We start from the raw sequence: 16,061 nt of genomic DNA on the forward strand, positions 1-16,061 counted from the left end.
AGGTGTTTTTTTTTTTTTAAAGATTTTATGTATTTATTTGACACAGAGACAGCCAGTGAGAGAGACAGCCAGCAAGAGAGAGACAAGCAGGGGGAGTGGGAGAGGAAGAAGCAGGCTCCTAGCGGAGGAGCCTGATGTGGGGCTTGATCCCAGAACGCCGGGATCACGCCCTGAGCCAAAGACAGATGCTTAACGACTGAGCCACCCAGGCGCCCCCAAAAGAAAGGTTTTTTAAGATGACTAAATAGGTATATAATTCATGCAACTATTTTCCTAATTTGCCCTGACAAGAAATGGTATTGTTTATTAAGGAAATAACCAACAAAACTAAAACACAACCCACTGAATGGGAGAAGATATTTGCAAATGACATACCTGATAAAGGGTAGTACCCAAAATATATAAAGAACTTGTACAACTCAACACCCAAAGAACAAATAATCTGATTAAAAATGGGCAGAAGTTGTAGACAGACATTTCTCAAAGAAGACATATATAGATGGCCACACAGACACATGAAAAGATGTTCAACATCACTCATCATCAGGGAAATGCAAGTCAAAACCACAATCAGATATCACCTCACACCTGTCAGAAGGCTAAAATCAAAAACACCAGAAACAAGTGTTGGGGAGGATGTGGAGAAAAAGGAGAACTTGTGCTTCGCTGCTGGGAATGCAAACTGGTGCAGCCACTGTGGAAAACGGTATGGAGGCTCCTCAAAAAAGTAAGAATAGAATTACTCTATGATCCAGTAATTCCACTTCTGAGTATTTACCAAAAAATATGAAAACCCTAACTCGAAAAGATATATGCACCCCATGCTTACTGCAGCATTATTTCAATAGCCAAATTATGGAAGCAACCCAAGTGTCCCAGTAGATGAATGGATAAAGAAGTGGTGTGTGTGTGTGTGTGTGTGTGTGTGTGTGTGTGCGCGTGTGTGTATTATCATGAACACTGAGTGATGTCTAGAGTTGTTGAGTCACTATATTGTATACCTGAAACTAATACAACACTGTATGTTAACTGTACTGAAATTAAAATTTTTTAAAAAAAGAAATGATGTTGTTTAGTGTTAGGGATGAAATGGAGATGAAGATTCAAAACATTTTGGTGTTTATCCAATTTCTTCCAAGGACAGGTCCTCTCAGCCTGGAAGTCTGGCCCCTGGTCTCTGCCTGATGGAAATACCCCCGAAGATGCTCTAACCTGTTTCCTACACTCAACCTCGCCTGTGTGATCTGACTGGACCATCAGGAAGCGATACCCCATAGAGATGCCTGGATCTCTTCCCCAGAGCACGTAAATCTTCATTTTCAATTCACAACAAAAGCATCCACTGTGTCAATAAGAAGCATGAGTCCGTCTTCCAGAAGCTGAGCAGCTCTTGGGGAGTAGCTGAACCTCAGTGACTAGTTCGTGAATATTCAGCTTGGCTGCGGTTCTGGGGCTGGACTCTGGGGCTACGAAGACAACAACCCTGCGGTCCCTGCGGAGGGGCTCAGAGGAAACAGGCAGAGACCTAGGGAAATTCCATTTCATTGAACCTGAGATGTCACCGAGTGTAAAATCCCCCATTCCTTATATATTTCTAAGAAAGAAAGCATTTGACCAGGGCACACTGTTGATTGCAGAAGCATCCCAACAGCAGCCAGTGAATATTTTTTTAACGTGCGAAAAAGCAGCACGTGTTAGAATTGATGAAATACAGAAATCGCAAGGTGGTGTGATAAGTAAAGTGTCAGAGAGAGGTGCTCATGCTCCTTGAGGTGCCTGAGGTGTCAGGCTCCAACTGCGTGCACACCAGCCTGGAATACCAAGAGCCTCCCTCGTGGGACCTCGAGAGTCGCCCCCGCGGCCCCTCTCACCTCCTGCAGTCCTGTCTCCCCCACAGACAGCTGGATGAGCTGTCGACACTATAAATCTGATGAGCCCCTCTGCGCTTTCACACCCACCCCTGGCCTCCCACTGCACTCAGCTTACACCCCAAATCCCTAGCCCAGCCTCAAAGGCTCGTCCTAAGCCCCCAGCCTCATCCTAAGCTCTCCTCTCTTTCTTATCAAGCGCCAGCTACACTGGCCCAAAGTGACTCCTGCCAAGTCCCCAAGGTCCCATCTGGTCCTTTTCATCTCCTGCGTCCTCTTCCTGGGAGCCCTCCCCTTCGCCCCACCTGCTGAACTCCAGATCAGCCTTTGCCTGTTTCAATGTCACCTCCCCATAGTGGCGTCCAGCAGGTGAGTGTCGTGATTTGCGCAGCTGATGCTCCGTAAGAGTAGCCCAGAGCAGTGAGACCATGCGCCTTCCTCACCTGGCACAGAGGGCGTGTATACAGGTACGTAAAAATATTCTGAATGAATGAGTGGGTGCTTGAAGAGGTTCTCTGACAGGTCAGAGGTTCGCTGACATGGTCCAGGAAAAATGAGAAGTTTGATTGTGGCTGGATTTTCTAAAACCCGAGAGGTGTATGGCATCTTTGCATGCCTCCATGCAGGTCATGGCCAGCCCCCATCTACGTGGGGGGACATGATCAGATCTGTTTCAGAGGGTCACTTGGGTGCGGTGTGGAGGAAGGGGAGTGTGGGAAGAGGCAGGGCAACCAGCCAGGCACAGCGTACATCTGGCAGGTGAAGGCCGGTGATGGTGCGCACAGAACATGGTAACCATCTAAGCCAGGACTGCTCACCCCACACCCTACTTAGCTGCCCGAGGGTTCAGGGGAGCAAGCTCTCATTTGGCCCCTAGCCAGGGAGCCCTGAAAAACAGATGAGGACCTGAATCCACGTGGCAGCAGAGTAGGAATGGAGAGGAGGCGACAGATTCAGAAACGGGGGGGGGGGGGAAGACCAGAGCAGGACTCTAAAGGGACCCCTATGTTTCTGACGTGGGTGGTGATGACCAGAATCAGGATCACCAATTAAGAAGCAGGCTGTGAAAACAGAGCAGTTCCAGTGTGGTTCCTTTGCCTTTCATATGCCCAGGAAACAGCTGCGGGGAGAGCCAGAGGCAGCCATGGGGGTCTGAGCGCAAGAGAGAGGTATGGGCTGGACATAGGACACAGGAGTCACCGGTGAACTGAGGGGGATGCTGCCATGGGTGTGGATGAGACTGTCCAGAAAGTGTGTGCGTGGGAACAAAGGGCTCCTGACACAGAGCCCTGGGAGCCCCTATCGGGCAGACGAAGGAAGGAGGAGGAGGAGCCCGAGACCAGGGAAGAGAACCAGCGGGTCACGGGGGCCAAGAGACTCAGGGGAAGGCAGCGGTAAACCTGGTGATGAATGGCGTGAAAGGCCAACAGAGTCCCATCAATGCAGGCATCAGGGACTTCAGCCAGAGCAACTTCAGGGTAAAGGTGGGGGCAGAAGCAGGACCAGGCAGGAGGCGAGAGGGACACAAGGCCGTGGACAGCTCCGAACCCAACCCTCCCTCAGGCGCTGTGCTGGGGGAGGGCAAGGCTGCGGTGGGACGGAGGTGGAGGGGTGGACGGCAAGGGAGTCCGCTGGTACGGTTTGAGAAACAGCCTTCCAGAGCTGGGGTAGGGTGAGCGGGTCTCCCAGGGCCTGCTCTATCCTCGGGGGCCTGAGAACACGGATTGTCTATGGGCTGAGGGAAGAAAGGCAGCAGAGAGGGAGAGACGTTAGCTCTCCTCGGAGCTGCTTGCGAGGAGCAGGTGGGGACAACAGGGTGCGCGGGTGTACGGAAGGGCCCCGGCCACGGGAAAGACACCTCTCTCTCCTGCATACCTGTAAGAAGTGAGCTGCCTGAATGGCCAACTAGCCTCTCTAGCTGAAAACTTCCAGAACTGTAGATGAAACCACTTCGAACGGGCAGATGTTAGAAAGAAAGAACTCCCAAAAGAGGAACCAAACTAAAACCACCACCAATGTTAATAAATATACCAAACCCGTGCAGAGCACCTACTCCGCGCCAGAAACTGCTGGGCGCCCTTAACACGGGGGCCTCGCTGTGTGCTCCCAGCAACCGTAGGAGCTGGCCGTCATTACCATCCCCCTTTCCCAGGTGGAAGCACAGAAGGTGAAGACATTTGCTCCGACTGGTGTGACACGGAGCTGGGCTCGGAAGCGAAGGGGACTCCCCCGGGGTGGGCTGATGCTCCTGGCACCCTATGCGAAGCTCTGCCATATATTTCCCAGCGGCCCTGGGATGCGCGGTGCGCGGGAAGGCTGCCCCCCGCCCCCACTCCTTGGCCCAGAGGAAACTCCTCCTTGTATCCCAAGGTGCTCGCTCTGCCCTGAGCTGCAGCTGAGTGCCCTTCAGATCCACGACTACCCCCATGTCGAAAACATGATCCTTGAAAGGAGTGACGCCTGCCAGGCAGTCTTGACCACTGTCAGGAAACAGATGGCAGGAAAAGGTAGGCACTAATTTGGGCCATAAGAAAAGGTGCATCTTTGAAATTTAAAGCAAGGGAAGCGAAACTAGCATTTTGCATTATCATTTACCTCTTTCCGAAAACACTTCTGGTGCCCACAGAGGATAACTTCAGCTACATTATGCAAAGTGAGAAACACAGGAATGGCCTGAAAGAAAACAGAATGTAATAAGCATGAAAATGTTTTCTTTGATCCCATAATTACATAATACTTGATTTCTGCTTAAAAATAACAAGCCGTGGGAACTTTTGGCATTCACATACATAATCCTCTCCAGCAAAAACTCTTCCGCGTGGATTAGTGCTCTCTGGTGTAGTATTATTCTTGGCAAGGTGGATGCAGAGGCTCAACACATATTTATTAAGCACCTACTGTGTGTCAGGTGCAGTGCCAGGTGCAGGAAACAATCCCATGCCCAGGGTGGATGTGTCCCTATCGAGGTAAGCGCTCTCGTGGGATACACAAAAAGGCGCACCTTCCCCTCGTGGGGAGAGGAAGCGAGTCCATTGGCTAAATGAGAACAGAATGACAAACTAACTGGAGTGAGCCAACCAAGAGGAGGCAGGGGGTGCTGCTGCCCAGGCGAGAGTGAACGGGCTCCTCCTCCGGGAACAGGGGTGGGGGTGGGGCTGAGCGGTGGACCGTGAAGGGAGAAGCTGGGGAGAGGAAGGGGGAGAGGTCATCAGGCCATCTCAGGGAGTCAGGACAGTGCCAAGAGCCAAGGAACCGCTGAAGAGTTTCAAGGCAATGACATGATTTGATCCATATGTTTAAAGGAGCTTGGGCTCCCAGTGTCCCACTCTAATCCCTGGGACCTGTGAATGTCACTTCCCGTGGCTCTTTGCAATTGTGATTGTTCAGAACCTTGAGATGGGGAGTTTGCCCTGGGCTATCTGGGTAGGCCCTAATGCGAATACAGGTATTTGTAAGAGAAAGACAAGGGATTTGACACAGAGGGGGAGGCAACATGACCAGAGAGCCAAGGACTGGAGTGATGCGGCCACAAGGTGAGAAATGCCAGAAGCGGCAGGAGCCAAGGAGTGGATTCTCGCACTGTGGCCCCGCTCCCACACCTTGATTTGGGCACAGTAACACTGATTTCGGACTTCTGGCCTCCACAACTGAAGAGAATCAGTTTCTGCTGTTTTAAGCCACCAGATAGTGGTTATTTGTTACAGGGGCCATGGGAAACTAATACAAGGAATGGCAAGATGGTGGCCTGAACTTGGTAGTGGCAATGAAAAAGCGGGTATCCGCATTAAGGAAATATTTAGGAGACTGAACTGAAAAACCAGGATCAACTTTGAACCAAAAAAAAAAAAAAAAAAAGGGAGGGGGAAAAAGATATAATTAAAAAACCCCTAACACTCCAGAGGGTTATTAAGGTACACAGAACAGTCACTGCCCGTTTACAATCGCTGGGCTGTTTGCTAAGAATGGCTGTCTCTCCTAATTTGGTGGCTAATTTTGACCTGGTGAGCAGAAAGGATTAAAGGGCATGGGATTTTGTTATTGTCTCTGTTGTTGACGATGACGGCAATATTTCCTGAGAGGCAGAAAAAGACGGAGCATAGGTGAAACCGAGCATAGGCAAACCTTAGTTTGCTCCTCTGTGTGGGGACAACTATACCTACAGCCCAGAGCACCTGGGAGGAATGACAGAGGAAGGAGGTAAAGGACCTAGATGAGTGGCTTGGGAGCACTGCACAAAAGGTGGTCAGTATTAACAGGTAGCCCACCCTCAGCAGCCTCGACGGGGCCCTGAAAAGGGAAATCATTCCAGCTTGGAGGACCCACTTAAGATCATGCCGCTCGCCTACTTCCAGATGGATCTATTCTTTATCTTTTTGGAGGATATATTTTTACCTTGTTTTTAAAACTCTTATAACTTTGTAGCTCTGCCCTATTTTAGTATTTTGTTCTAACTTGCACTATTTTATTTCTTTTGGAGTTCTTGCCTTCCATATTCCTGCCTTTGTAACGTTTTCTACTCTTAATTTATCTTTCATTAAAGGTGCAACTCAAACTGTTCTTTTCCTTTTAAATTATACTTTATAGGGGCGCCTGGGTGGCAGAGCGGTTAAGCGTCTGCCTTCGGCTCAGGGCGTGATCCCGGCGTTATGGGATCGAGCCCCACGTCAGGCTCCTCTGCTATGAGCCTGCTTCTTCCTCTCCCACTCCCCCTGCTTGTGTTCCCTCTCTCGCTGGCTGTCTCTATCTCTGTCTTATAAATAAATTTAAAAAATCTTAAAAAAAAAATAAATAAATTATACTTTATAAAAATAAATACATAAAAAATAATAAAATCATACTTTAACAAATAATCCAATTAAAAATGGGCAGAAGACATGAACAGACAAAGAAGACTTACAGATGGCCAACAGACACATGAAAAGATGCTCGACATCACTCATCATCAGGGAAATGCAACCAAAACTACAATGAGATATCACCTCACACCTGTCAGAATGGCTAGACTCAAGAAGAAAAGAAACAACAGGTGTTGGCAAGTAAAAGGAACCCTCATGCACTGTTGTTGGGAATGCAAACTGGTGTAGCCACTGTGGAAAACAGTATGGAGGTTCCTCAAAAAGTTAAAAATAGAATTACTCTATGATCCAGCAAACACACTACTGGGTATCTACCCAAAAATACAAAAACACTAATTCAAAGGGAAACATGCACCCAATGTCTATAGCAGCATTATTTACAATAGCTAAATTATGGAAGCAGCCCAAGTGCCCATTGATAGATGAATAAAGAAGAGGTGGTTTATATATATGTATATATAATGGAGTATTATTCAGCCATAAAAAAGAATGAAATCTTGTCATTTGCAACAGCATGGATGAAACCAGGGAGTATAATGCTAAGGGAGATAAGTCAGTCACAGAGACAAATACCATATGATTTCACTCACATGTTGGATTTAAGAAACAAAACAAACAAAGGAAAAAAGAGAGAGAGACAAACCTAGAAACAGACTCTTCACTGTAGAGAACAAACTGATGGTTACCAGAGGGGAGGTGGGTGGGAGTATGAGGGAAATAGGTGATGGGGATTAAGGAGTGCACCTGTGATGAGCACCGGGTTATGCTGAATCACTATATTGTCCACTTGAAACTAGTACAACACGGTACATTGACAACACTGGAATTAAAATTTTTTTTAAAAGTGAAGTTAAAAAATTATACTTTATTATTTCCTAATTTTTCATTTATCTTTTGTGCTTCTTTTTATTCCTCTTAAATTTTTATATTTTGAATTAATTTTTACGTGTTTTAAGATTGTTAAAGAGATTTTTTTCCACTGGCCTTATCCATTAGGCCTATGTTTGGCAAACTTAGGGCCTGGCCTTCCAGTTCTTGGCTTAAGAAGATAGCAAAGAAAATCTTGGAAAGGTTAATTATGTGTCCATGAAATGAATATAAAAGCGTGATCTGGATGCTATTTATTTAAAATTAAGACCTTTTTAAAAATGCTTTTGCCTCCTTGACTATAAAGCCAGTAAAGGAGACCAGATTTAGGCATTCTAGACCCTGACTCTAGACCTCAAGAAGGCTGATTTTCTCAATTTTAATAAACCATGACTAGGTTTTCCCATCTCCCTAGGCCCTGCTCTAATCACATTCTGGAAAAGGATCTATCGACACACACAGAATTGATTTTCAAGCACACTAATGAGAGCTACCAACAATGTGTTGGACACAGTGCTAATTATTTTAATTGCATTCTCTTATTTAAATCTCCTTCCAACAACTCAATTAGTGGGTGCTATTACCTTGCTTTATAGACAAGGAACCCCATGCTTAGAAGATGAGGCAACTTGCTGAGTGCTCACGGCTAGTTCAGGGCCAGAGCTGTGGCTCCCATCCAGGCTTCTCTAATGGCAAAGCCCATGCTCCTAACCTCGAGGCTATGACACCCCAATTACAGCAAGCCCCCAGGGTAACCTTCCTGGCCCTACAACTCTCCACAAAGTCGAGTACGACTGGTGTGTTTCAAATCCCGCCAGTCCGCTTCCTCCAGTAAGAATACTGGTATGATCTAAAATACACAAACCCAGAGTAAACTCTATGACATGATTTAAAGGACAGTTTCCATTTCTACTTTAACAAATTTAAATCTGGATTTCTCAAGCCACTTTTCTACTGAGAAGCTAGCAGGCTTTAGAAACAGGAATTCTACAATGGACGATTTCAGCCTCTGTAGAGGTCTATGAAAAACAACTATTAACGCAGTTTGCAAACTTCAATTACTGATTTTCCTTGGCCTCTAACTCTGTACAAGTCCCAGTCTGTGAACTATGCTATCCATCAGGAGACCGCCAAGTGGCTGATTCTTTTGGAAAACCTGCCCTTTGAAAAAAATAAAGAAAGAAAACCTGCCCTTTATTATCTTATGGAGTGAGGTTCAGCAGGACTTAACTTACGTCAAATCAGACGAAAGTTCTGAGAAATGATAACAGCCATGATAATAGCCATAATAATAGCTAAGATATATTGAATGCTTTTTACATGCTAGCTGCTATTCTAACTGCTTTTGCATACTTAATTGTCATAATAACTCTATGAGGTAGATACTATTAATATCCCCATTATGCAGATGAGAAAATGGAGGAATATATTTTGGTTCTCTTTTTTAACCTGCCTATTAATAGCTTGAAAACCACTTTTAGAAAATCTATATACTTGCTTGCTGCTAAAGAGAACAGAAACAGAAGTATGTTCTTCGTGTTGTCAGGACTCTAGGAATGGCCTCAACCACAAAAGGTCCTACCATCTTTCATCAGGAAAGTGGCCAAGATCAACTACTATAAAGCTCACATCATTTTTGACACAAAAGGTAATTAATCAAATTCAACTACACTGCAGGCCAATTCATTTAGTTACTTAGGGGCACAATTTGCAACTAATTTATTCTTAGACTTCATTAGCTTAAAATTCAACATCTTATCCAAGTACCATTGGACATTTATTTTTCTTTGGCTGTGAAGAGAAATTGGTATCTATTACTTAAAACTTTTCAATATGCCCATGCTTTCCAGAATGGAATTTTGAGGCCTTGATTGTTATTTGTTCAGGTGTTGGGCCTGAGTTAGAACAGTTTTCTATGGAAAATCCCGGCCCTGCGCACGGGCATGGCCTTGGGTCACTGCAGATGCCGATGCCTCCCTTTTCCAAGTGGAGTCCTGGGTCGGTTTCTTAATTTTTGTAAAAGAATGTCAATCCTATCTTCTCTTTGGGTGATTTTTAAGTATGTACATGTGGGTATAATCTACAAGAGAGAATAACTGCACTCCAGGCCTGACCCGTAGGCTACCCAATTTTTATCCAAAGCACGCCCGCTGGAAACAATGTTCCTTGAGGGTTCCCTGAGGGCAGTCTGCGAATAAGCAGGGTAGCAGTTTTAGCCCCAGAAAACTGCTCCTACTGATTTGCTATTTCATCACGCATCCAAAAATGCTCTAAGAACCCTAGAAACCAAGTTGTCACTGTGTTCGTTATAAGGGGGTTGTGGAAGACCCTGCCTCACTAAGTGGCCCCATCTACCTCTTTTGAGGACTCAGAACCTGAGAGCAAGGAAGCTCTGCTCTTCTTCAGCAGTGACCTCACTCTGGTTTTCTTTGCAACTTTTTAAATCTGAGGATCAGGGACACACAACGTTACATTAGTTTTGGGTGTACAACATAACGAGTCACCACCGTTGTACGTTAGGCTCTGTGGAACTGGTGTAGCAATGACCTCCGCTCTTACCTTACAAGCACTGAGGAGAGTCCTTAACTTCTTTTTTATTTTTAAGAAGATTTTATTTATTTATTTGAGAGAGAGAGAGAGAGCATGAGCAGCGGGAGGGGCAGAGGGAGAAGGAGACTCCCCAAGTCTCGTCACTTCTTTATTTGGCTACAGAATGCTGAAAATTGAATTCAGGCCCCATCTGCATTTATTTTGTAGGATATTACAACAAAAATTCCTATGTGCTAAGTCTCTCCGTGGCCTCATCTAGTTCTTCTGCTTTTCTGTACCTAGATTTCTTATAAAATTCTGTTCATTAAAATGTCTATTTGGGGGCTCCTGGGTCACCCAGTTAGTTAAACGTCCGCCTCTTGATCTCAGCTCAGATCCTGATCTCCGGGCTGTGAGTTCAGGCCCTGTGTTGGGCTCCACGCTGGGTGCAGAGCTTATTTAAAAAGAAAATGTCTATCTTAATTATTCTTTTAAGCCACCACCCATCCTTTTTGGAAGATGGTGAGGTATTTGAATAAGTATATGTACATATCCATGAATACATTCATAAGTTGACTTGCGTGATTAAATTTAAGTGTTAATTTTGTTAATCTTACTATTTTATCATTATATAGCAAAGCCCTGAAGTGCAGAGTACCAGACTCCCCACCGGCTGGTGTATCTCCAGTACCAGTCTGGAGGCTGTCTCTATCGTTCATTTGTTCATCACCTAAAGTAGCTGGCCTCTGTCTTACGGGTCTTATTGTATAAGAAATGGACATTTTTAAAAAATTTTATTTACTTATTTGAGATAGAGTAAGTGAGAGAACAGGAGCAGGGAAGCAGAGGGAGAGGGAGAAGCAGACTCCCTGCTGAGCAAGGAGCCCGGCACGGGGCTCGATCCCAGGACCCTGAGATCATGACCTGAGCTGAAGGCAGACGCTCAACTGACGAAGCCATCCAGTTGCCCCAGAAATGCACATTTTAAAATACCAGGGGTTCTTCCACCTTGGTGAGATGCCTGGGCATAAGATACATAACTAATGAATCACTGAACACTACATCAGAAACTAATGATGTACTTACACGGTGGCTAACTGAACATAATAATTAAAAAAAAAAAAAGAAAAAAGAAAAGGCTCAAGGAACAGAAGGTTGCTCCATCTCATTCACATGGCGGCATAAATGTACAGGCCAGAACACAGGGCAGACTGGCCTGCTCTCTGTGAATTGTTATTTTTCTCATACTTTTTACCCAAGTGCAAAGAAATGAATGAGTCAAACCAAATGTGCATATTCTATGGCGCCCAAAGGAATTCTGAGCAAAGCGAGTGAGAACCTGTTATCATCCCCTCCTCTTCATATAATCCTCAAGAAAACCTCTATCAGAGCCCAGGGTTTTTTTTTTTTAATAAATACATTTTTTACATTGAGGTAAAATTTACACGTAAAATTTACCATTTCAACCATTTTTAGGTGCACAGTTCAGTGGCATGAAGGACATTCACAGAGCCATGCAGCCATCACCACCTTCTAGCTCCGGAACTCCTTCATCTTACAAAATTCAAACTCTGTCCCCATTAAATACTAACTCCTCATTCTCTCCTCCCTCCAGTCCCTGGCAAACACCATTCTGCTTTCTGTCTCTATGATTTCGACCACTCTAAGCACCTCACAGACGTGCAATCAGATGGTATTTGTCCTTTCGTGACTGACTTATCTCACTTAACATGCTGTCCTCAAAGTTCATCTACGGTGTTCCATGTGTCAGGATTTCCTTCCTTCTTAAGGTTAGATAATATTCCACGGCATGCATCTGCCCCATTTTGCTTATCCTCTCCCCCATCCGTGGACACTTGGGTTGCTTCCAACTTTTGGCTATTGTAAATTATGCTGCCATGAACACAGGGGCACAAATATCAACTCCCTGCTTTCAATTTTTTGAGGGTATAAACCCAGAAGTGAAATTGCTGGATCACACAGTAAGTCTATCTTTAATTTTTTGAGGAACCATCCTAATGTTTTCCAGAGTAGCCGCACCAGTTTAGATTCCCAACAACGGTGTCCAAGGGTTCCAATTTCTCCACATCCTTACCAGCACTGGTTATTATCTGGTTTTTTGATGAAAGCCATCCTAATGGGTGTGAAGTAGTATCTCATTACGGTTTTGATTTGCATTTCCCTAATGATTAATGATGCTGAGTATCTTTTCCTGAGCTTATCAGCCATCTGTACATCTTCTCTGGAAAAATGTCTATTCAAGTCCTTTGGCCATTTTTGAATTGGGTTGGTTTTCGTTGTTGAGTTGAGGACGTATCTCTATATTCTGGGTCTTAATCCCTGTTGAATGATAAAACTAAAACAATTTCGTAACAAGTCTAATGTCCTTTATTCAAGGGAAAACAATCCTTGGGTTGGGGGAGTATGGTGCCTCAGAAGCAGTGGAGCCCTCTTCCCAAGGGGTCCTGGGCAAGAATAAGTTTTATGAAACATGAGTAGTGGCAATGGGGAAATTCCATGATTCGCTGGGATGGAGTATCTGACCTTATTTAGGAAGATCAAGGAACAAGGAAGTATAGAACCCAGAGCTGCCTTGGTGTTTGGGATTGGTTGTCTAGATGGACTGTGTTTCTGGTCAAGCGGAGCATTTCCAGGAATGCTGAACTTTGCTTTACCGATATAGCACCCCAGAAAGGAGGAGCTCCATCTTGGGCCTAAAAGTTTATTTCCACATCCCTTATCAGATAAATGATTTGCGAATACTTTCTCCCATTCAGTGGGTTGCCTTTTTACTCTGTTGATAGTGGCCTTTGATGTACTGAAGTTTTTCATTTCGATGAAGTCCAATATTTCTATTTTTTCTTTTGTTGCCTGTGTCTTTGGTGTTGTATCCAAGAAACCACTGGCAAATCTAATGTCGTAAAGCTTTCCCCTCAGAGCCCTGTTTTAATAAGTCATTTTGTAAGGGTTACGGAGAACATCATCTTTAAAAATTTATTTATTATTTTAGAGAAAGAGGGTGAGCGGGGGAAGGGGGCTGAGGGAGAGAATCCCAAGCAGACTCCCCACTGAGCATGGAGCCTGATGCAGGGCTCAATCTCACGACCCTGAGATCATGACCTGAACTGAAATCAGGGGTTGAATACTTAACTGACTGAACCACCGAGGTGCCCTGAGAACATCCTCTTTATATGGAGCAAGAAGATAACTAAAATCCAGAGGAAAGGTTTCCTATTTCGCCACTGAATCTACACCTTAAAAAGCAATCCTCGCAAATGGACTCTGGTGAGCTCTGGTAAGAAAACAACATGGAAAAGAAGGAAAGCTGCCTCAAATGAGCAGTAACAGCAAACATTAGAGGAAGAGTCTCCATTCTACAACAACAGTGACATTCTTCTCCTTTGCAGATCCAAGTTCCTTCATGTTATATTCAAGCCAAACAAATGGGGAGGGGGACTCATGGGCTCTAGTTTGCTTAACTAATTTGCTCCATCTGGGTCTAATTATCCATGTGTGTTTCTTCACCAACACCCCATCCAATCTCCATTGCAACATGTGGAGCGAATATCATGCTCGTGGAAGACAAACCCTGACAAGCAGTTAGGAAAGGACCAAGACCAAAGAGCTGGGTGAGAAATCAAGAGCAGTCCTGTCAAGATGCCTTAACTTGGATTTGCAGAGTCCTGCAATGAGGGACCCTGGCTTCCCCGAGGCAAGAAAACGACATGGTTTGAGCAGCCAGATCACCAACACCAGGATGGCTTCTCACTGGCAAGCTCACTATTGTCTGACTTTGCACATCTGTTCTACACCCTCACCAGCACAGGCTTTGAGGCAATCCTGTGTAGGCTGACCAGGCTTCGGCTGGGAAATTACAGCAAGAGTATTGATGACTGGTCAAGGTTGTACTGACCCTCCGAAGACCGACACTCACGCCATCAGAACCATCACCACCTGGGACCTTATTCAGCATAGGATAGCTGGAGAAGCTGACCCAAATTAATCCAAGTAGAAGGGACAGCAAATACACGGGCCCTCTCTACCACCACCCCCCCCCCCCCCCCCCCCCCCCGCCGCACAGTCCTCATGGGCTGATCTCCCCTAGTTGAAGTGATTTAGGGGGGAAAGAGGGTAACTTTTGGAGATGAACTGTTGTGGCTGGACAGGTTTGGGTTTGCACCTCCGCTTTAACATTTATGCGTTGTTGACCTTGGCCAAATAATTTGGATCTCAGTTTTCTCATCTGTAAGTGGGAGTAATTAAGTCTGACTTCATATGTCAGGAAGAGGGGCGATGGAAAGGGCCCGGCACATACTAACACCTCAAGGTCAGGAACCATCTCTTATTTGTCTTTCAGCACCTAGCACATAGTAGATCCCAGATCCCTGATAAATATTTGCTGAATGGATAGCCCCAAGAATAACCCCTTTCCCTTAACTCTGTATATGATTCGGTTGTGAGGTAGAAAAATCAGTAGAGTTTTCCCTGCTGTGCCTTTTACAGAGTTAAACCAGCTTCCTCTTCGGAGTTGCACATCAGAAGAACAGAGCTTCAAAATCTTGTCAGATAATGGAGGGCTTTATGGAGCAGAACTCCCTCGAAAGTGTTCTGCATAACAATACACCCACGCCTTTAACGGAGCACTTTCCCCCAATTCCTTGTGGATTCATTACACTGACAGCTTGGCACCAGCATATGGATGCCTGTTTTCTATCTAACACAAGCTGTATGAGTGCCTCGTGTTTAACCCACTCTATAAATTTGTAAGCAACTATGTAAAAACAAAAAATTCAGAAAACAAAGAAAAGATGCTGGGTTGTTATTTCACTCAAAAACAATAACGAGTGTCTCTCTTCTGTGCTCCTCCTACTCTAATTGGGTATATTTGGGTTTTGCTTGTTTTCCTTTGCTCAAAGAGTTTGAATTGCAAAAGCTTCTTCTTACCCTTTAAAGAAGGCTGTGCCCTAGGCCAGGGCCACTGACAGTACCAGTCCTCCCCCAAAATAAGGAGCTCGAGCCAGAAGGTAAATCAGTGCACTGCTTCCTTTTTCAAAAAGTCTTGCTATGAAAAAAAAGGGTCAGCTCAACTAAACAGTGTGTTTAGTGCCAAAGTTGATGTACATTCTGGCACAATCTCCTTACGGGCAGCTAACAAGCTTGCAGACTGACACCACATGCGGATCACACTTCGAGAAGCATTGTGCTTGGTTACAGAACTCCCCATCTGCCTGAGAATGTACTGGACTGACCTTTACAATGGACTTCTGAGGGATTTGAGGCTACCTAGTATCCTTATCCCTCTTTTGGTAAAGCATCCCAATATCAAGGATAGTTACACCCTCTCTCAGTCTATGGGATCCAGGCAGGGATCCTGTATGAGCAGGGCTGGCCCAGCAGTGCTCCAAGTCTCTGCAGCCACAGTGAATGGTTCAGGAAGGCCAGGATCCAGGGCCGACCAATCAGCATAATTCCATCTTCCTGGTTAGCTTGCAGACCTGGGAAGGGGAGTGGCCCTGACGTATTCAGAGTGAATCCTGAGATTCCTGCAGGAGCTACGAGGAAGAGTCTCTTTCTATTAGACTTCGTGTTGTGAGGATGTGAGCCTGAAGTCAACAACACCCATGAGGGGAGAGCCTGGCTCTGAAATGGAGCAGAGACAGAGCAGAACTAAAAGACAGAGAGACAGAAACTGGGTTCTGAGAATGTCATTGGAACCTCTGGATCAAGCCTTGCCTGATATACAGCTTTTCAATTCTATGAACCAGTTCATTTCCTTTTTGCTTAGAATAATTTATGAGCATTGTATAACTTGGAACTAATAGAGTCTAAAGTTACACCTGACTACTCTACCCTGGGCTATTCTAAAATCCACATATGCTGGCCCTAAAGAGACGAATCTGAAAAGGCAAAAAGTCTGGAGTCAGAGCAGCTGCCATGAGCT

The 16,061-nt window shown here is 45.2% G+C and overlaps 1 protein-coding gene across 9 annotated transcripts in view; it reads right to left on the reverse strand.

Annotated features, from left to right (window-relative positions):
* The window catches only part of TMEM241 (transmembrane protein 241), a 104,854-nt gene that overhangs the window by 62,639 nt on the left and 26,154 nt on the right, over positions 1–16,061 (reverse strand). For all 9 annotated transcript variants that reach the window (XR_004620071.1, XM_034641981.1, XM_034641978.1 and 6 more), the window contains one exon: positions 4,464–4,541. Coding sequence is in view for 8 of the 9 variants with exons in the window: in XM_034641981.1 (XP_034497872.1) it covers positions 4,464–4,541 (78 nt within the window). In the remaining variant the exon portion in view is untranslated. The remainder of the gene's footprint in view (positions 1–4,463; positions 4,542–16,061) is intronic.

The sequence above is a fragment of the Ailuropoda melanoleuca genome, chromosome 14 (assembly GCF_002007445.2).
Source record: "Ailuropoda melanoleuca isolate Jingjing chromosome 14, ASM200744v2, whole genome shotgun sequence".
In the NCBI taxonomy this organism is placed as follows: Eukaryota; Metazoa; Chordata; class Mammalia; order Carnivora; family Ursidae; genus Ailuropoda; species Ailuropoda melanoleuca.